Source organism: Caretta caretta, chromosome 2, assembly GCF_965140235.1.
Source record: "Caretta caretta isolate rCarCar2 chromosome 2, rCarCar1.hap1, whole genome shotgun sequence".
NCBI classification, from domain to species: domain Eukaryota; kingdom Metazoa; phylum Chordata; order Testudines; family Cheloniidae; genus Caretta; species Caretta caretta.
Genome location: NC_134207.1, coordinates 1,068,878 through 1,089,100, shown reverse-complemented (window position 1 = coordinate 1,089,100; position 20,223 = coordinate 1,068,878). Strand labels below are relative to the sequence as shown.

The window sequence follows — 20,223 nt, the reverse complement described above, 5'->3', positions numbered from 1 at the left end:
TCAGCACGCCCCTCCGCCCCCCATGCTCGCCTTCCACGCCGCGAGGCCCAACGCAGCGAGGGCACCAGGGCTGCACGGCTGCGCCCATGGGGCGTGGGGGGCCAGCAAATCAGGGCGGGGTTTGCAGTGGGGTGTGGCGTGCGCAGCACAAAAGCCAGTGGGGTTGTGGGCTCCCACCCCAGAGCAGTGAGGATCCTGCTCCCTGTACTGCCCCGCTCAGGGCGCTGGTCCTGGCCCTGAGGGCAGCAGCTCCCAGATGGCAGGTCTGGCCGGCGGCTGAGACTTAGGAGGGGCCTGCCCCCAAGGCCACGCGTTGGCATCTCTGCAGGGGGAGGAGCAGCATCCGGCCCCGACTCCCGAGCCCCTGCCAGGGTCCGCGGCTCTCAGGAAGGCTTTGGCTGCAGAGCTCGGCCGCCTGCTCCAGGCCCCGGCTCTGTGCCGGGCACACCGGAAAGTGCATGGCATGCCAGCCCTGGGGGAGGGCGCTGTGCCCATCTGTGACTGGCAGACGGCCAGAGCCCAGGGGGAGCGAGGGGGGCTGGGGGCAGCCAGGGACGAGGCAGGCGCTGATGGTGCCCCTGTAATCCTGTTAGCCAGCCAGGCCTGCAGCTGGGACGTTCCCTCTGCAGGGAGCCAGAAGCCGCCTGGCGAGTGAGCCCCAGCCCCAGCAATTGGGGGGCTCCCTTCCCATGGTGCTGAGCAGGCCAAGGGCTCTGTGGGCGCCCCGCCGGAGGCCGCGGCTCCTGTCATTGGAGCTGCTGGGCAGGACTCCCCAGGGGGAGCAGAAGGAAGCCGGACAGGCCCTGTGCCCTGGTGAAGACCCCGTATCTGTTCCCGATAGCACGAGCAGCCCCCTCCAGGCTCTGTGCCACTGCGGCCCAGGGGACTGTGGGGAGGGAGGAGACACCCGTGCCCCCTTGGTGTGAGCTGGGTCCCGGCCAAGCCTCAGCCCCACAAGTGCCCCCCCCCCGCATGCATCTGGGCCCGGGGCTGGAGCTGGGGGGCTGGAGCTGGGGGGCTGGCACCGGCTGCACTGGGGGCAGGTGCCCGGGGGATCCCTGCAGCAATCCTATGGGAAAGCTGCTGCTCCACCATGGGTTGTGAGTGGGAAGCCCTGCCCCCCTCCCCCTCCGAGGATGGCTGAGAGTCCCCGGAGGGTTTCCCCGGTAACAGGGCCAGTTGTGAATTAGTGAGCAAAGAGTTAACGGAGCAGGCTTATTGTATTAGTGCGAGTGTGCAGAGGGGTCAGAGGGGGAGGGGAGGTGGCGAGGGGTGAGGGTGGGTCTTCCCTGCTGCAAAGAGAGGCCACCCTCTCCTCCGGCCCCGCCGGCACCTTGCTACCTGCCCCGGCACAGGGCGGGCGCTGGGGCCTGACCTGCCAGACTGGCGCCTGGCACCAGGGATTCCTGCCCTGGGCAGAGGGAAGGTGGAGGCTCGGGAAAGTTGGTTTCCCAGCAGCCTGTCCTGGCCAGCGCCTCTCCCGTCCCTGTCCCCCTGGCGAGCCCGGTGGCTGCAGCGTGACCGCTCCAAGCCACCAGCAAGCGGGTGAAGCGAGGAGCCGAGCCGGGCTGGCCTCAGGGGCCCGCTTGGCCCTTCTCAGCAGCCTGGGCCGAGCCTGGCCGAGAAGACCCCACTTGCGGAACGTGGCCGGCGTGGGACGCAGCAGCCAGCCCAGTGCCTTGGAAGTGGCACCAAAGGCCCCCCCGGCACCACCAGGTTTGCATGAGGCCCGTTCAGGCAGCCCAGACGACGTCGCTGCCTCTGCAACTTCAGCCAAAGTCTCTGCCGGCGTCGGTGGGCACGCTTCCGCCCTGCGCCGCGGGCCCGGCACTGCCAGCCTCACAGGCCGCGGGAGCCCCTGGCGGGCGCCCGGGCAGCCAGACGCTACAGCGGGAGCCGCGGCTGACTCGCCGGCTTGTTGCTGCTGCTCCTCCAGCCCTTCGGGCCTGTCCCAGGCCAGAGGCTGCCCATGCGTCTGTCACACCCTGGCGTGGGTCTGTCTGGAACGAGCAGTTTTACACTCTCCCTGGACCAGCCTTTGGCCCGCGGAGCTCAGGGCACGTCACCGAGGGTAAGTATCATTCTCCTCCCCCCAGCTGGAGAACCTGTGGCCAGCGCCGGGAATGACTGACCCAAGCCGGGCGAGAGACACAGAACCCAGGCGTCCTGGGTCCCAAGCCACCTGCTCTAACCACTGAGACAGAACCTCCCTCCTCTGCCCCCGGACACAGCTCACCTGCCTGGTGGCTCCTGCTGGGGTGGCAGGGCGTGGCTGGCTGAGACACCTGGGTCCGGGGCTGGTGGGCGGGCGGCTCCTTTGGGAGGCGACATGGGTCGGGTAGGTAGTTCCTGTGCGTGTGTGGGTCAGGGCACGGGTCAGTGTGTGGCAGTCGCAGGGTGCCGGTGGCTCCTGTACGACTCCCATGGGGGCATGCTGTCCATGGGTAGGGGTCTAGTGCAGGGTGCTGATGGACTCCAGGGGTTGTTGGTTGCAGGGTTTGGGGGCTCCCGTGTAAGTTACTTACTTATTATAGGGCCACAAGAGTAGGATATGTGGGCTCCCACTCGCAGGGATGTGTGTTGCAGGAGTTAGGGACTCCTCTGTGTGTGTGTGTGTGTGTGTGTGTGTGTTGCAGGGTGTAGGGACTCGTGTGTGTGTGTGTGTGTGTGTGTTGCAGGGTGTAGGGACTCGTGTGTGTGTGTGTGTTGCAGGGTGTAGGGACTCGTGTGTGTGTGTGTTGCAGGGTGTAGGGTCTTGTGTGTGTTGCAGGGTGTAGGAACTCGTGTGTGTGTGTGTGTGTGTGTGTGTGTGTATGTTCCAGGGTGTAGGGACTCGTGTGTGTCTGTTGCAGGGTGTAGGGTCTTGTGTGTGTTGCAGGGTGTAGGGACTCGTGTGTGTGTGTGTGTGTGTGTGTGTGTGTTGCAGGGTGTAGGGACTCGTGTGTGTGTTGCAGATTGTACTGATTCCTGGCAGAGAGTAGGGACTCTGCCGGCATGTGTGTGTGTTGTGGCCCATGGGGTGACTGCTGGGGAAGGTGGGGGTGTTTTTAGCAGCAAGCTGGTGTCTGGTGGCAGGTGCTCCGTGGTGGCGGTGGGTGGGGGTGGGGGTCAGGCGATCCGTCTCTGTGGGACGTTGAGCCTTGGTGTCCGAGTGATGGATGCACGGTGCAGATGGCGAGGCTGGGGGGTTGCACAGGGATGGTGGGGCCGTGTCCGGGTGATGCTGGGATTTATGGGCTGTGGCTGGCTGAAAGCGGAATGGGGCTGTCTGTCTGACTTCTGTCTGCAGTGTGGGTGTTTCAGTGACTGATGGTTCGCCAGCCCCACGGTCTGTAGCAGCTCGCCCCTTTCAGACCCCCCGGTGCTCCCTTTGTCAGGGCGCTGCAGACAGATGGCTCTTTTCTCCCAGCTCCAGCTTGGCCAGGAGTTAATCCAATGGTACAAAGCGATGCCGGTTGGAAGCAGCTGCCCGTCTGACTGGTGCCCTGTGCTGCCTCCCTCATTCCCCTTCATCTACATTCCTGTTAGCCCTAAGCACCGACATCGCCCGCCACACAGGTCCCGAGAATGTCCTGCCAGCCCAGAGTTGGCCTGGGGCAGCAAGGTCCCTCTGTGCCCTGTTGTCCCCTCTCCCTAAGCCCGTCTCCTCGCCCTGCTCCCTGCTCCAGTCCCCATCCCGAGCCCAGCCCTGCTCTGCCCCGGGCCCCTTAGGGCTGCAGCCTCTCTCCTGGCTGGCGGCTGCAGGTGCCTTGTCCCTTCCTCGCACCCGGAGCTCAGCCCTTCGCAGCCCTGTGCTCAGATCCGGGCTCTGGGAGCTGCACTGCCCCCAGGGCAGGAATTTGGGCAGCTGGTCAGGAGACGAAGAGACCGGCTGGAAGGGCTGAAACCCCCGGGTCGGGGGCTGGTGCCCGGGATGGCAGGATGGGCCTCAGCCCAGGCCCCTCTTGCACCAGGCAGCCTCCGCGCCATCCCTCGGGGGAGGCTGCGCATCTTGTGTGGGCAGCGGCAGGCGGCTCCTGGGCGGGTTCCCAGAGCGGGTGGGAACGGCCCACGCTCCCGGGGGGACCTGGGGCCTGCAGGTCCCCAGGGACCTGCTGACCTGTGTCCCGAGTGGCCTGCCGGTGTCTGTCCCACACCAGTAATGTGGCTGCCCCTCGTTTGTTCTAGGCTGGCTCTGAGCAGCAGGGCTGACGGGCCGGCCCGCCTGCTCGGGGCCACCCTCTGGCCATGGGGAACGCGCCGGGCAGGCCCAGCTGCCTGGGAGACAAGAGCCAGGCGCCGGAGGAGTTCCTGAAGGACGTGGGGCTTGGCCCCGAGCACCCGGCGGGGAGGAACAACTGTGACGCCAGAGCTGGGGCCCCCGACAAGTCTCCCCTGAACCCGGTGGTGATCGAGAACGGCTGGAGCCTGAGCCCAGGCCCGGCTAAGAGCCAGGCGAGCAGCCCCCTGCCCAAGGTGCAGAACGGGAGCAGGGGCTGCAACCCCCTCAAAGCCCAGCTGGAAGCAGCTGGGGCAGCCTGGACCCCCCCGAGAGGTGCCCCCCACAGGAACTCGGGCAGCAGCTGGGCCTGGAAGCCCGTCAGCACCAGGGAGGTGACCGAGGTGACCGAGGTGACGGAGACCATCGTGACGGAGATTGTAGAAGTGACCGAATACCCGGGCGGGGAGCCCGTCGTCACCAGGACGGTGAAGGTGCTGACGGAGTGTGCCGGGGAGCGGACGGAGGTTAATAACCTGTGCCAGCCTCTCGGACCCCTCGGCGTCCAGCAGCCAGGCCAGGGATGCCGCATCGGCCCCCAGGCTGCACACAGGGCTCTGCAGGGAGCTCGCTGCCCTGGAGCTGTTTGTTTGTGGGGTTCCCCCGGCAGGCCAGGAGTCCTGGCCTTTATCCTCTGGGGCGGGGTGGGGAGCACACCAATGTGAGGGGAGCGCGCTGCAGGCTCTGGTGACGCCCCATGGCCCCACAGCCTGCACAGGGCCAGAGACTTTGGCGGGTGGGGGCAGGTGTCCCGGGGTGTCCCAGCGACCTCCGGCGGCAGGACCATGTCGGAGCGTCTCCGACAGCCAGGCCTGGCTGGCTCTGGGCAGGTTCTGCTCTGAGGGCTGGGCTGGGGTACGGGAGGGTGCGACTCAGGGGCCCCAGGCCAGGCCGGGCTGCGGTGCCGGGCAGGTGTGTGAGATGGGCTGGGCCGTCGGGCAGGGGCGCTAGGAGGGCCAGGCTGTGGCGCTGGGAGGTTCATTAGGGGACCATGCCCGGCCTGCTCTGGTGCTGGGCGGGTGCGTTAGGAGGACCAGGCGCGCTCTGGTCCCGAGTGTCTTGAGTTAGGGGGCCGGGCAGGCTCTGGTGCGGGGCGGGTGCGTTGGGGGGCTGGATAGAGACTGGTGCTTCCCCAGGGGCACAGTCTCAAGGGCCGGACATGTGACTGCCTCTTGTGTTTCCCCTGCCCAGAGACCCGCCCCCCGGTCTGCACCCACTGCGCTCTCCCCGCCCCACGTGACCCGCGGGGGAGGGAGGACTGTCCTCTCCCCGCGCCTCCCCCCACACGTTCGGCCGCTCTCCCTGGAGCCGGGCAGGGAGCAGAGCGCGTTGACTCCCAAAGGGTGCCCAGGCGACCCCCCGCCATGCTCCGCCCCACTGCCACTGTCCTCTCCCCCCGAGGCCCTGCCCTCCCTCTGCCTCTGCCCGTCCCCCTCCACCTGCAGGCCTTGAGGGAGGAGGCCAAGCGGGGCCAGGGGTCCAGCGTGGGTGCAGCTTTCAGGGGAGTGGGCCCCGGGGCGGGGCCGTGGGCCAGGTGTACCCAGGCTCCCCAGTGGAAGAGTCACACGCTTCCGTGACTAGGCGTGATGGGCCAGGCGGGCCCTGGGGCCAGGCGGGCGTGTTAGGGGCCTGGGCCTGGCGGATGCTTTGGGGGGCCGGGCTGGGGGGGTTCCAGTGCCGGGTGGGTGCAGTGGGGGGCTGAGCTGGGTGGGTGCTTTGGGGGTGCTGGTCTGGGTGATTTCCAGGGCCGGGTGGGTGCATTGGGGGGCCAGGCCTGGCAGATGCCTGGGACCGGGCTGGCCCGGCTGGGTGGGTGCGTTACTGGGGGCCGGGCTGGGTGGGTGCTTTGCGGGGGGCCGGGCTGGCTGGGCCGGACGGGTGCATTAGGGGGCTTGGGCTGGGGGGATGCTTTGGGGGTGCTGGGCCGGGTGGGTTCCAGTGCTGGGCAGGTGCGTTACAGGGTCCCAGGCCGGGTGGATGCTTTGGGGGGGCCAGGCTGGGGAGGTTCCAGTGCTGGATGGGTGCGTTACGGGGGCCAGGCCAGTGTGTTGTGGGGCCGGGCTGGGGGGGTTCCAGTTCCAGGTGGGTGCGTTATGGGGGCTGGGCTGGCTGGGCTGGCTGGGCTGTTTCTTGTGGCTCGTGCCGTGATCTGGGTGTGGAGCAGGGACCGTGTTCCCAGTGAACTGTCTTATTCCTTTCACAGGAGACATCGTCACCCCCAGGGCTCAGGGGGTTACACGTATCCTGGCTCCAGCCCGTCTCAGGCCCAGCCCCCAAGCCCCCTGCACCGTAGCTGGGGACGGGCTTGTGGCACCCTGGTTTCTGTCTGTGCCTCACTGGCTCCTTGCTCCTGCATTTCACTGGGGCGGGCCAGCAAACCCCACCTGCCTCGTGCCCACGCCGTGCCGTGGCCCCTGGCCAAATGGTCTGAGAGCCTCCCCTGGGCGCAGCCTGTAGGGAGAGCTCCCAGGGAAGTGGCACCCAGCTCCAGCTGGGCTGTGGAGCATCCTCTGCGCCCTCAGGGTGCTCAGCTCATCCCCACACCCAGACGGGGCTGGGCCGTGGCTGCGGCTACCAGCGAGAAGCTGGAAGGGGGAGACAGCCTTGCGCCCCCGCTTTGCCCTTGAAGCCGACGGCTCTCTCAGCAGAGGCAGCAGCGTGGTGTGGGAGGTCTCTGCCTTGCTCTCCCAGCTGGCTGGGAGCGGAGGGTCGGAGTCCCTGGCGCCTGGTCCAGGGGGTGTAAAGCAGCTGTTTTGTGACTGACTCTCCACCAGCTCCAGAGCAAAGGGGCCCTGCCTGCCGACCGGGACAGCTCGCAGGAGCAGTGGGACGTGCTCAGCAGCAAGGTAACAGCTGCCCCAAGGATGGGCAATGATAAGGGCCAGTCCCCGAGGGGGGCGAGGGGAGGGCTGGCCCCACGTGGGCCTGGCACTGCGGTTACCGTGGGGCAGCGGGGTAGGATGCTGCCGAAAGTGACGGGGTGCCCAGGATTGGGACTGGGCTGTTAACTGGGGTCGTTGGTGCTGCCCATGGGGTGCTCGGCTGCGTCCTGTCATGATTGCAGACCCCTGGGGTGGCGTGTCCATGATAACCAGCCGGCAGCCCCTCTGCCCTGAGGAGTCGCAGGGAGCTCTGGCTGCTGCTTTGCCAGCTGGGTCTTGTGCCCCTCCGATCTCGGGGGGGAAGGGGATCCCAGGTCCTCACGGGTGCATCTTCCTCTCCCCCCAGGGTGCCCTGCAGGCCATCGTGCTTCCGGAGGGCTCCCTGAGCGTGGAGCAGGCCCAGGACACGCTGGAGACGCTGCTGATCTGGGTGGCTGACATGGAGGACCTGGTTGGCAACCAGAAGCCCCCTTCTTCTGAAGTGAAGGTGGTGAAAGCCCAGCTGCAGGAGCAGAAGGTGAGCGAGCCCTTGGGGTCCCTCCCTCCCTCCCCGCGGTTTCCACCGCAGCCACCACCATGGGCTGTAGGTGCCGGGGAAGGGGGGGCTCTGGGGAGAGGTTGGCTGTGCTTGCTGGGTCCTGGGGGGAGCTGCCAGGACAAGGCATCCCTGCTGTGTGTGGCTGAGCATGGCCACGCCTGCACTCAGGGTGCGGCCTGCTCCCTGGGGGGTGACGTCTCGCTAGGCAGGGCATGACAAGGAGGCACAGCGTACAGCCCGTGGCCAGTGCCGGGCAGCGCATCAGGAGTGAGCGCTGCTCTGGCCGCGCTCTGGCTCCATGGCAGGCCTCGGCAGCTGCTCCTGCTGGGGCTAATGCCTGACGGATGCTGAGCAGCCTCTCGGCCCTGGGACCTGGGGCAGGCATCACCCCCAGGACATGCTTGCCTGGCCTCCTGCTCACTGCCCCTGCCTTGCCTGCAGTCTGGAGGGGTCTGTCTGCCACCCCCCACCCCCGGGGCTGGAGATAATTGACTGCTGCTTGCGGCTGGCCCTGCTGGGGTGGGGGGGTGTAGTGGGTTGGTCCCCCGGGTGCATGGTGCTGTGCAAGGTGCTCGGATCACTGTCCTGAAGCTGAGGGCCACGACGTGCCTAGACTGGGGGAAATTCCCTTGGGTTCGCCATGAGGACAGCACTGCCATCACCCCGTGCCCTGATTCCTTAACAGCTCCTGAAACGGCTTCTGGAGGAGCGGAAACCCCGAGTGGAGTGTGTCCTGCAGGACAGACAGCTGCCTCGTGAGCAAGCTGCCAGGACAAATGGACAGGAGGCAAGCGTGGGCCTCTCAGACCTGCAGGAGAAGTGGGGAAAACTGATCCAGAAGGCAAACGCCAGGTGAGTTAGCGGAGCTGCGATCTGTGCAGCGAGGCTCTGTGGAGGCCAGTGGGAGGCCAGCAGCTTCTTTATCATGGTGCCCAGGTCACTGGTGTTCTTCTGCTGGTTCCAGCCTTTCCTTGGAGCTCCAAAAGACAAAATAAACGTTTTTCTGACCCCCCTTGGTGGGGCTAATTAGAGGTTTCTGCTTGAAATCCCCTTTCCATGGTTTAAGCTGTGACAAATAGAACCATTTTTAACTTTGGCTTGTTTAGCTTCTTTGACCTGATTTCTACCTGGTATACTGTTGGGCTGGCCTTTTTCACAATAAGAACAGGAGTACTTGTGGTACCTTAGAGACTAACAAATTTATTAGAGCATAAGCTTTCGTGGGCTACAGCCCACTTCATCAGATGCATAGAATGGAACATAGAGTAAGAAGATATATATATACATACAGAGAAGGGGGAAGTTACCATACCAACTGTGAGAGGCTAATTAGTTAAGACTATTATCAGCAGGAGAAAAAAACTTTTGTAGTGTTAAACAAGATGGCCCATTTAGACAGTTGACAAGAAGGTGTGAGGATACTGTGACAGGGCTGGGCCAGATGGCTACAGGAGACTAATAGAAGGCAGATATATTAGCCCCAGGCTAAGTAGATCTGTCACGGAGTGTGGGGGAGTTCAGGCCCTGCACCCCTCTTCCTGGGATCCACTGAGACTCTCAGCCAGCCAGTAAAACAGAAGGTTTATTGGACAACAGGAACACAGTCCACAACAGAGCTTGTGGGTACAACCAGGACCCCTCAATCACGTCCTTCTGGGGGAGCAGGGAGCTTAGACCCCAGCCCTGGGGTTCCCTGTGTTCCTCCACCCAGCCCCAAACTGAAAACTAAAACCCACCCAGCAGGTTCCCTGCTGCAGTCTCCGTCCACATTCCTGGGCAGAGGTGTTACTTCCCCCGCCCCCTCCTGGCTCAGGTGACAGGCTCTCAGGTCTCCCATCCCCAGGGCACATTCTCAGGTCAACACTCCCCCCTCCCTGCTGCGTCACATCCTCACATCTCTCCCCCCTTCGAGACTGAACTGAACGGGGTCACTGTGACCAGTGACCTGGGGAAGTTCGGGGCCCCCTCTCCGGGACAGCGCATCCGCTATCAGGTTGGCACTTCCCTTCACGTGGACCACGTCCATGTCGAAATCCTGCAGGAGCAGGCTCCATCTCAGGAGTTTGGCGTTGGCTCCTTTCATCTGGTGCAGCCAGGTCAGGGGAGAGTGGTCGGTGTAGACGGTGAAGTGCCGCCCGAAGAGATAGGGCTCTAGTTTCTTGAGGACCCACACCATGGCCAGGCACTCCTTCTCGATGGCCGCGTAGTGTTGCTCCCGGGGTAGCAACTTCTTGCTCAGGTACACAATGGGGTGTCTCTCCCCCTTTTCATCCTCCTGCATTAACACCGCCCCCAGTCCCGTGTCGGAGGCGTCGGTGAACACCACAAAGGGCTTGTCAAAGTCTGGGTTTGCCAGGACTGGGCCACTGACCAGAGCCTCCTTCAGCGCCCGGAAAGCCTCCTGGCACTGCTCGGTCCAGACCACCTTGTCTGGCTTCCCCTTCTTGCATAGCTCAGTGATGGGGGTGGCTATGGCGCTAAAGTGGGGCACAAATCTTCGGTAGTATCCTGCCATCCCAATAAAGGCTTGGACCTGCTTTTTGGTGTGGGGAGCGGGCCAGTCTCTGATCACCTCCACCTTGGCTGGTTCCGGCTTTAGGCGGCCGCTCCCCACCCGATGGCCCAGGTAAGATACTTCCGCCATCCCCACCTTGCACTTCTCCGCTTTTACAGTCAGCCCAGCCCCCTGGAGTCGGTCCAGCACTTGTCTAACCTGGGACACGTGGTCCTCCCAGGTCTGGCTAAAGACACAGATGTCATCAATATACGCCACGGCAAAACTCTCCATCCCCCTCAGGAGCTGGTCCACTAGGCGCTGGAAGGTGGCCGGCGCTCCCTTGAGGCCGAAAGGCCGGGTCAGGAACTCGCAGAGCCCCAGAGGGGTGATAAAGGCCGATTTCAGCCGGGCATCTGCATCCAGCGGCACTTGCCAGTAGCCCTTTGTAAGGTCCATGGTGGTGAGGTACCGAGCTCCCCCCCAACTTGTCTAGGAGCTCGTCAGGCCTGGGCATGGGGTAGGCATCAGATACAGTGATGGCATTGAGCTTCCGATAGTCCACACAGAACCGGACCGACCCGTCCTTTTTGGGGACCAGCACCACCGGCGAGGCCCAAGGGCTGGCAGATGGCTGGATCACCCCCAAAGCCAGCATGTCCCGGACCTCTCTTTCCAGGTCCTGAGCAGTTTTCCCTGTGACTCGGAAGGGGGAGCATCTTATCGGCGGGTGCGACCCTGTCTGCTCCCGGTGGACAGTCAGATTAGTGCGTCCAGGCTGGTTGGAAAACAGCTGTCGGTACGGATGCAGCACCCCCCTGACCTCAGCTTGCTGGGCAGGGGTTAGCTGATCCGAGAGGGGAATTGTTTCCAGGGGGTAACCAGCTCTGGTCCCAGGGAATAGATCTATTAAAGGGTCATCTCCCTGCTCTTCCCACTGTCCACACACGGCCAACACCACATTCCCCCTGGCATAATATGGCTTCATCATATTCACATGGTACACCCGGCGGTGGTGCGCCCGGTTCGACAGCTCCACCACATAGTTTACCTCATTGAGCTGCTTGACGACCTTGAAAGGGCCCTCCCAGGCGGCCTGTAGTTTGTTCTTTCTCACTGGGATGAGAACCATCACCGGATCCCCGGTGGCGTAGGCACAGGCCCGCGCCGTGCGGTCATACCAGACCTTCTGCTTCTTCTGGGCTCTGGCCAGATTCTCCCTGGCCAGGCCCATGAGTTCAGCCAGTCTCTCTCGGAAGATCAGGACATACTCCACCACTGACTCTCCATCGGGAGTGGCCTTCCCCTCCCATTCGTCTCTCATCAGGTCCAGGGGGCCCCTCACCCTCCTGCCATATAACAGTTCGAAAGGCGAAAATCCGGTAGACTCCTGGGGCACCTCCCTGTATGCGAACAGCAGGTGAGGTAAGTACTTGTCCCAATCCTGCGGGTGCTGGTTCATAAAGGTTTTCAGCATCATCTTTAGCGTCCCGTTAAACCTCTCCACCAGCCCGTTGGACTGGGGGTGATAAGCTGAGGCCCAGTCGTGCCGGACCCCACATTTCTCCCACAAGCACCGGAGCAGGGCCGACATGAAGTTGGAGCCTTGGTCTGTCAAGACTTCCTTGGGGAACCCCACTCGGCTGAAAATGGTCAGGAGCGCATCGGCCACGGTGTCTGCTTCAATGGAAGCTAAGGGCACGGCCTCGGGGTAGCGGGTGGCAAAATCTACCACCCCCAGAATGTATTTCTTCCCCGACCGGGTCGTCTTGCTGAGAGGCCCCACGATGTCCATGGCCACCTTCTGGAAAGGCTCCTCTATGATGGGCAAAGGTCTCAAAGCCGCTTTCCCCTTGTCCCGGGCCTTCCCCACCCTCTGACAGGGGTCACAGGATCGGCAATACTGCCGGACCGTGGTAAAGACCCCGGGCCAGTAAAAGTTCTGTAGCAACCTCTGCCGGGTGCGCCGGATTCCCTGGTGCCCTGCGAGGGGGATGTCATGGGCCAGGTACAGGAGCTTGCGGCGATACTTCTGGGGGACGACCAGCTGCCTCCTGATCCCACAGGACTCCACTTCCCTTGTGGGAGCCCATTCTCGGTACAGGAACCCCTTCTCCCACAGGAACCTCTCCTGGCAGCCTCTCCTCATGGTCCGTACCACACCGAGGTCGGCCAGGTCCCTGAGCTTGCGCAAGGAGGGATCTTTCCTCAACTCGGCCTGGAACTCAGCGGCTGGGGAAGGGACGGGGCCCGGTTCCCCCTCAGTGGCCAGGTCTGAGGCCTCAGCCTCTCTGAGCCGTCCCCTTTGGCGCTCCCTCCCCACCAGGGAAGGGTCCTGCGCCTCCGGTGCGGTACCCTCCCCGAGGTCAGGGAGCAGTGCCCCTCACCGGCTCTGGCTACGCGTCACAACCAGGGCGGTCTGGGGCTTGCTTGGCCAGTCCTCTAGGTCTCCCCCCATCAAAACTTCAGTGGGCAAATGGTGGTGTACCCCCACATCCTTGGGGCCCTCCTTGGCCCCCCATTTCAGGTGTACCCTTGCCACGGACACCTTAAATGGGGTCCCACCCACCCCTGTCAGGGTCAGGTAGGTGTTGGGCACCACCCGATCTGGGGCCACCACCTCGGGCCGGGCTAGCGTCACCTCCACGCCCGTATCCCAGTATCCATTGACCTTTCTCCCGTCCACCTCCAGGGAAACAAGGCACTCTCTCCGGAGGGACAGCCCCGCGCCCACCCTGTAAACCGAGCACCCTGAGTCCAGAGCCTCCAGCCCTCTGGCGGAGCTGGCCTGGGGTACTCTTCCCTCCTGAGCAGGTGGTAAACTGGTAGCCCCCCTTGCCTGGGTCGTCTGCCCCTCGTCCAGCTGGGTCCCTACCCAGTTAACCCTGGGTAGGTTGGGTCTGCTCAGTTTGTCCCTGAGCCCGGGGCACTGGGACCGTACGTGGCCTCTCTGGCCACAGTGATAGCAGCTCCGGTCATGTTGCTCCCCTCGAGCGGGTCGTAGGGGCCCGACCCCAGGTGTTCCCCTTTCAAGGGGGTTCTCCCTATTTCCCTGCTGGGAGGCCCCATGGTGACTCTCTGTCTGCATCGGGGGGGGCCTGTTCTTTTGGGGCTCCTCCCTGCTACCCCCTGACCGACTGTTCACAAACTCGTTGGCTAGCTGTCCTGCGTGCTGGGGGTTCTCTAGCTTTTTGTCCACCAACCACAGCCTCAGGTCGGAAGGGCACTGTTCATACAGTTGCTCCAGTACGATTAGGTCAAGCAGGTCCTCTTTAGCTCGGGCCCCCGCTGTCCACTTGCGGGCATACCCCTGCATCCGGTTGGCCAGTTGTAGGTAGGTGACCTCAGGCGTTTTACGCTGACTCCGGAACCTTCTCCGGTACATCTCGGAGGTCAGCCCAAACTCACGGAGCAGGGCCTGTTTGAACAGTTCATAGTCCCCTGCCTCGGCCCTGTCATTCGGCTGTACACCTCCATGGCTCTGGGGTCCAGTAAGGGGGTGAGGAACTGGAGCCTGTCTGCGGGGTCAACCCTGTGCAGCTCGCAGGCATTCTCAAAGGCCGTCAGGAAGCTATCTATGTCCTCCCCCTCCTTCCGCTGGGCCAGGAAGCACTTATCAAAGCTCCTTGCAGTCTTGGGTCCCCCCTCACTCACCACAGCCGGGGCCCCACTGCTCCTCAGCCTGGCCAGCTCCAGTTCATGCTGTCTTTGTTTCTCCTTCTCCTGACGCTCCCTCTCCTTCTCCTCCTGCTCATGTTGACGTTGTTTCTCCTTCTCCTCCTGCTCATGTTGACGTTGTTTCTCCTCATGTTGACGTTGTTTCTCATGATCCTTCAGCTCCCTCATTTTCATCTCCCTCTCCCATTCCAGCCGCCTCCGCTCCAGGGATGGGGAGCTCCGCCGGGAGGATCCCCTGCTGGGTGCTGGGGTCAGCGTGCCCTCGGTATTCGTGGGCTTCCCCCAACCCCTCCCCCAGGCATAGGTAGGAAGGGTCTCGGGATGTCCTCGGCAGCAGTCTGACCCCTCCCAGCCCGGTCAGGCCCCAGGGCCCACGCTGCGTCTGCCGGGCGGCTTCCCTCCGGGACAGGGATCGGGTCATCCAAGCGATCCCTCTCCTCCAACTGGGCAATCAGCTGTTCCTTAGTGGACCTCCCGATGCGCAGCCCCCTCTGCCTGCACAGCTCCACCAGGTCACTCTTAAGGCGTTTAGCGTACATCTCCCTGCTGGCCACTCGAAGGCCGGGCAGCTTTCCACGGTTTCCAGGAAAAGCCCTGAGTGTGCCAGTCCTTCTTGAGGTCACCGACTCTTTGCCAGGGTCGAGCTGCAGACTCCTCCGCCCCGGGACCACTCGCTGCAATCCCCCGGGGGACCCTGTTACTGCAAAAGTCCTTCTCTCTGGTCACACATTCCCAGGGGTTAACCGCCCCCCGAAACCGTCTCTCTCTGAATCTTCAGCACGCCTGGTCCCCGTCAATTCCCCTTCGTTTTACTGTTCCCCAGTCACTTACTGCAGGAAGCGCCGTTCACGGGGTGCAGTAGATCCCACCTCTGCCACCAGTTGTCACGGAGTGTGGGGGAGTCCAGGCCCTGCACCCCTCTTCCTGGGATCCACTGAGACTCTCAGCCAGCCAGTAAAACAGAAGGTTTATTGGACAACAGGAACACAGTCCACAACAGAGCTTGTGGGTACAACCAGGACCCCTCAATCACGTCCTTCTGGGGGAGCAGGGAGCTTAGACCCCAGCCCTGGGGTTCCCTGTGTTCCTCCACCCAGCCCCAAACTGAAAACTAAACCCACCCAGCAGGTTCCCTGCTGCAGCCTCTGTCCACATTCCTGGGCAGAGGTGTTACCTCCCCCTCCCCCTCCTGGCTCAGGTGACAGGCTCTCAGGTCTCCCATCCCCAGGGCACATTCCCAGGTCAACACTCCCCCCTCCCTGCTGAGTCACATCATCACAAGGTCCTGTGGTGAGGATAAAGAAGGTGTTGGGAGGAGGCCATGGGGAAGTAGCCCAGGGAGTTGTAGCTGTCACACAGCTGTTCCAGGGGGCACTCTAGACAGCTGCATTCCACAGGGCCCTGGGCTGGAACCCGGAGTAGAGGGCGGGCCCGGGTTCCCCCCAAACCTCCCAACTCCTGGTCAGACACAGGAGGAGTCGACCTGGACTGTGGGTTCAGAAAAATCGCCAAGCTGAGGGCTGCCGTGAAGCTCCAAGGCGAGCAAATCCGTCAATAAGCACAAGACCCGCCAAGGTAGAGGAGGAACTTTGTCACAATAATTCACATGGGGAAATAGATTCAATATGTGTAATGACCCAGCCACTCCCAGTCTCTATTCAAACCCAAGTTAATGGTATCTAGTTTGCATATTAATTCAAGCTCAGCAGTTTCTCGTTGGAGTCTGTTTTTGAAGCTTTTCTGTTGCAAAGTTGCCACCTTTAAGTCTGTTACTGAGTGGCCAGAGCGGCTGAAGTGTTCTCCTACCGGTTTTTGAATGTTATGATTCCTGATGTCAGATTTGTCCCCATTTATTCTTTTACGTAGAGACTGTCCAGTTTGGCCAATGTACATGGCAGAGGGGCATTGCTGGCACATGATGGCATATATCACATTGTTAGATGTGCAGGTGAACGAGCCTCTGATAGTGTGGCTGATGTGATTAGGCCCTATGATGGTGTCCCCTGAATAGATATGTGGGCACAGTTGGCAACGGGCTTTGTTGCAAGGATAGGTTCCTGGGTTAGTGGTTCTGTTTTGTGGTGTGTGGTTGCTGGTGAGTATTTGCTTCAGGTTGGGGGGCTGTCTGTAGGCAAGGACTGGCCTGTCTCCCAAGATCTGTGAGAGTGATGGGTCGTCCTTCAGGATAGGTTGTAGATCCTTGATGATGCGTTGGAGAGGTTTTAGTTGGGGGCTGAAGGTGATGGCTAGTGGCGTTCTGTTATTTTCTTTGTTGAGCCTGTCCTGTAGTAGGTGACTTCTGGGAACTCTTCTGGCTCTGTCAATCTGTTTCTTCACTTCAGCTGGTGGGTATCGTAGTTGTAAGAATGCTTGATAGAGATCTTGTAGGTGTTTGTCTCTGTCTGAGGGGTTGGAGCAAATGCGGTTGTATCGCAGAGCTTGGCTGTAGACGATGGATCGTGTGGTGTGGTCTGGGTGAAAGCTGGAGACATGTAGGTTGGAATAGCGGTCAGTAGGTTTCCGATATAGGGTGGTGTTTATGTGACCATCTCTCATTATCCAGGAGGTGGATCTCTTGTGTGGACTGGTCCAGGCTGAGGTTGATGGTGGGATGGAAATTGTTGAAATCATGGTGGAATTCCTCAAGGGCTTCTTTTCCATGGGTCCAGATGATGAAGATGTCATCAATATAGCGCAAGTAGAGTAGGGGCGTTAGAGGACGAGAGCTGAGGAAGCGTTGTTCTAAGTCAGCCATAAAAATGTTGGCATACTGTGGGGCCATGCGGGTACCCATAGCAGTGCCGCTGATTTGAAGGTATACATTGTCCCCAAATGTGAAATAGTTATGGGTGAGGACAAAGTCACAAAGTTCAGCCACCAGGTTAGCCGTGACATTATCGGGGATGCTGTTCCTGACGGCTTGTAGTCCATCTTTGTGTGGAATGTTGGTGCAGAGGGCTTCTACATCCATAGTGGCCAGGATGGTGTTATCAGGAAGATCACCGATGGATTGAAGTTTCCTCAGGAAGGCAGTGGTGTCTCGAAGGTATCTGGGAGTGCTGGTAGCGTAGGGCCTGAGGAGGGAGTCTACATAGCCAGACAATCCTGCTGTCAGGGTGCCAATGCCTGAGATGATGGGGCGCCCAGGATTTCCAGGTTTATGGATCTTGGGTAGTAGATAGAATATCCCAGGTCGGGATTCCAGGGGTGTGTCTGTGCGGATTTGTTCTTGTGCTTTTTCAGGGAGTTTCTTGAGCAAATGCTGTAGTTTCTTTTGGTAACCCTCAGTGGGATCAGAGGGTAATGGCTTGTAGAAAGTGGTGTTGGAGAGCTGCCGAGCAGCCTCTTGTTCATATTCCGACCTATTCATGATGACGACAGCACCTCCTTTGTTAGCCTTTTTGATTATGATGTCAGAGTTGTTTCTGAGGCTGCGGATGGCATTGTGTTCTGCATGGCTGAGGTTATGGGGCAAGTGATGCTGCTTTTCCACAATTTCAGCCCGTGCACGTTGGCGGAAGCAGTCTATGTAGAATTTCAATCTGTTGTTTCGACCTTCAGGAGGAGTCCACCGAGAATCCTTCTTTTTGTATTCTTGGGAGGAAGGTCTCTGTGGGTTAGTATGTTGTTCAGAGGTGTGTTGGAAATATTCCTTGAGTCGCAGACGTCGAAAATAGGATTCTAGGTCACCACAGAACTGTATCCTGTTCGTGGGGGTGGAGGGGCAGAAGGAGAGGCCCCGAGATAGGACAGATTCTTCTGCTGGGCTAAGAGTATAGTTGGATAAATTAACAACATTGCTGGGTGGGTTAAGGGAACCACTGTTGTGGCTCCTTGTGGCATGCAGTAGTTTAGATAGTTTAGTGTCCTTTTTCTTTTGTAGAGAAGCAAAGTGTGTGTTGTAAATGGCTTGTCTAGTTTTTGTAAAGTCCAACCACGAGGAAGTTTGTGTGGAAGGTTGGTTTTTATGAGAGTATCCAGTTTTGAGAGCTCATTCTTAATCTTTTCCTGTTTGCAGTAGAGGATGTTGATCAGGTGGTTCCGCAGTTTCTTTGAGAGCGTGAGGCACAAGCTGTCAGCATAGTCGGTGTGGTATGTAGATTGTAATGGATTTTTTACCTTCAGTCCTTTTGGTACGATGTCCATCTGTTTGTATTTGTGGACAAATATGTGGACAGAGTTGGCATCAGGCTTTGTTGCAAGGATAGGTTCCTGGGTTAGTGTTTTTGTTGTGTGGTGTGTGGTTGCTGGTGAGTATTTACTAAAAGGGACTGGATCCACTGGTCATTTAGCACTTTGAGTAGCCAACCACCTGGAATATCTACAGCTAGCCCCCACTGTTGGAGTGTTCTCATGTCCCTTCCCGTCATTGCTACAAAGGGAGTATAACCGTGACTTGCTGGGACCGACCTTAAGGCCATTAGAATCATAGGCACTTTTTTATCCCAATCTTTTCCATTTTCTTTCACCATTTTTCTTAGAGCCTCCTTTAGAGTGCGGTGAGTTCGTTCCACTGGTCCTGAGGATTGGGGGTGTCCCAAAATGTGGAACCTTTGCTTAATGCCAAGTGTCACGGAGTCCCTGGGCGATGCTCTGGAACTGCTCCCCGTGAAGCCAGTCGGGACTCTGGGGAAGTCTCCTTTCTGGGAGCAGCCTGTCTGCAGGACACAAAGCTCACACAGCTTCCACCTTCCTGGGTCTGACCTCGGAGCATTCAGCATCCTCTGCCCCTCCGTGCGCTTCCCACAGCGAGTCCGCTCAGGAGGGGCTCCTGGGGAAGCCAGAGGGTCCTGCCCCCCAACTCCGCAGTCAGACGGGACTCTCAGCCAGCCAGTAAAACAAAGGTTTATTAAACGACAGGAACATGGTCTAACACAGAGCTTGTAGGTGCAGAGAACTGGACCCCTCAGCTGGGTCCATTTTGGGGGCAGTGAGCCAGACAACCATGTCTGCCCTTCACTCCATGTCCCCAGCCAGCCCCAAACTGAAACTCCCTCCAGCCCCTCCTCCTCTGGGCTTTGTCCCTTTCCCGGGCCAGGAGGTCACCGGATTCCTTTGTTCTCCAACCCTTTAGCTCTCACCTGGCAGGGGGGAAGGGCCCAGGCCATCAGTTGCCAAGAAACAGGGTGTCGGCCATTCTCTGTGTCCAGACCCCTGCACACACCTGCCCTCTAGGGCTCTGCAATGATCATACACCCTTACCCCACCCCCTAGAGACTTAAGAACTGCCTAGGGGAAACTGAGGCTCCCCCACACTATTTAGAGGAAACATTAAGAACAGTCCCACTTCGTCACACCAAGTATCTTACACAGTTCCTGCAGAGTTTCCCAATGAAGTGTGGGCCTTGGTCCGAATCGATTTCCTTGGGCAGCCCCCACCGGCTAAACACCACCTTAAACGATTGCCGGGCTGCAGTCAAAGCTGGGTTAGTCTTTGCTGGGATGGCTTCTATCCATTGTGTAAAGGGATCTACACGACCAAACATACTTGGTATTTCACAGGGTGACTGGTAGGGGTCCAATCTTGTCTATCTGTAACCGGGCCCACAGACCCTCAATCCTTTGGTGAGCAATGGGACCCTTTTGTACCTGAGGGTCTGCACATTGCAAACAGTGATTACACTGCTGCTTTACATCTTCACTTATGCTGGGCCACCACCCTGTATCTTTGACCCTTTCTAGAGTTTTGTCCCAGAATGCCCCTTGCTCGTGCTCATGTTGAACCAGTTCAATCCTGACTTTCTTAGACACTAACCACCTTTTAGGCTGTTCCCCAAGGTCCGAGTCATGCTCGGTGACCCACGCCACCCCATCGGGATCTTTGTGTACTTACCATTTTCCACAGATTGTTCCTTGCTTCAGGAATTGTTCAGTTTCTTCATCCCCTTCTTTAGGGCTTTCAGCTCCAGCGTCTCTGGGCTTGTCACCTGTTTTCGTGCTCTGGTTACTACACTGATTACCTCCTCTTCCTCACTTTGTGTTAACAGGGCCTCTTGTTTGGCTAAAGCATCCGCCTTGTTATTCCACAGTCCCTGGTTTCTGATGTGGAAATGTGTTATGTAAGTGTCTCGCGTTCGCCCCTTTATTACTCCTTGCTCCCAGTATTGTTCATGAGCGACTGGCTTTCCATCTCCTGTACAGCACCCCTGCCTGCCCAGATGGGTAGCCACACCACTACGGCTCTGCACACCCCGTCCGAATCGGTAAATATTTCCAGGGAGGCTTCCTGATCCTCCACCTGGTACCGCCACCACTTCTGTGATGTGTGTGGCTTCACGGGTCCCTTTTGTTCCTGGCTGGTATTTACCTTTACCGCTCCACATCCGGTCTTAGATCCTCCAGCACCAAAACAGCTCGACCCAGCCACGAACCA

At 60.1% G+C, this 20,223-nt stretch overlaps 1 protein-coding gene across 4 annotated transcripts in view; it reads left to right on the top strand.

The window, feature by feature from the left end:
* The window catches only part of LOC125630863 (microtubule-actin cross-linking factor 1, isoforms 6/7), a 155,642-nt gene that overhangs the window by 49,768 nt on the left and 85,651 nt on the right, over positions 1–20,223 (top strand). The window contains exons 1-5 of one of the 4 annotated variants that reach the window (XM_075124840.1): positions 1,307–2,071; positions 4,168–4,692; positions 7,033–7,104; positions 7,487–7,657; positions 8,364–8,530. In XM_075124840.1, the coding sequence (XP_074980941.1) occupies positions 4,228–4,692; positions 7,033–7,104; positions 7,487–7,657; positions 8,364–8,530 (875 nt within the window). In that variant the 5' untranslated portion in view covers positions 1,307–2,071; positions 4,168–4,227. Of the gene's footprint in view, positions 1–1,306; positions 2,072–4,167; positions 4,726–7,032; positions 7,105–7,486; positions 7,658–8,363; positions 8,531–20,223 lie in introns of those variants that run through there. The other 3 variants (XM_048837002.2, XM_048837003.2, XM_048837001.2) reach the window with 3 other exon arrangements.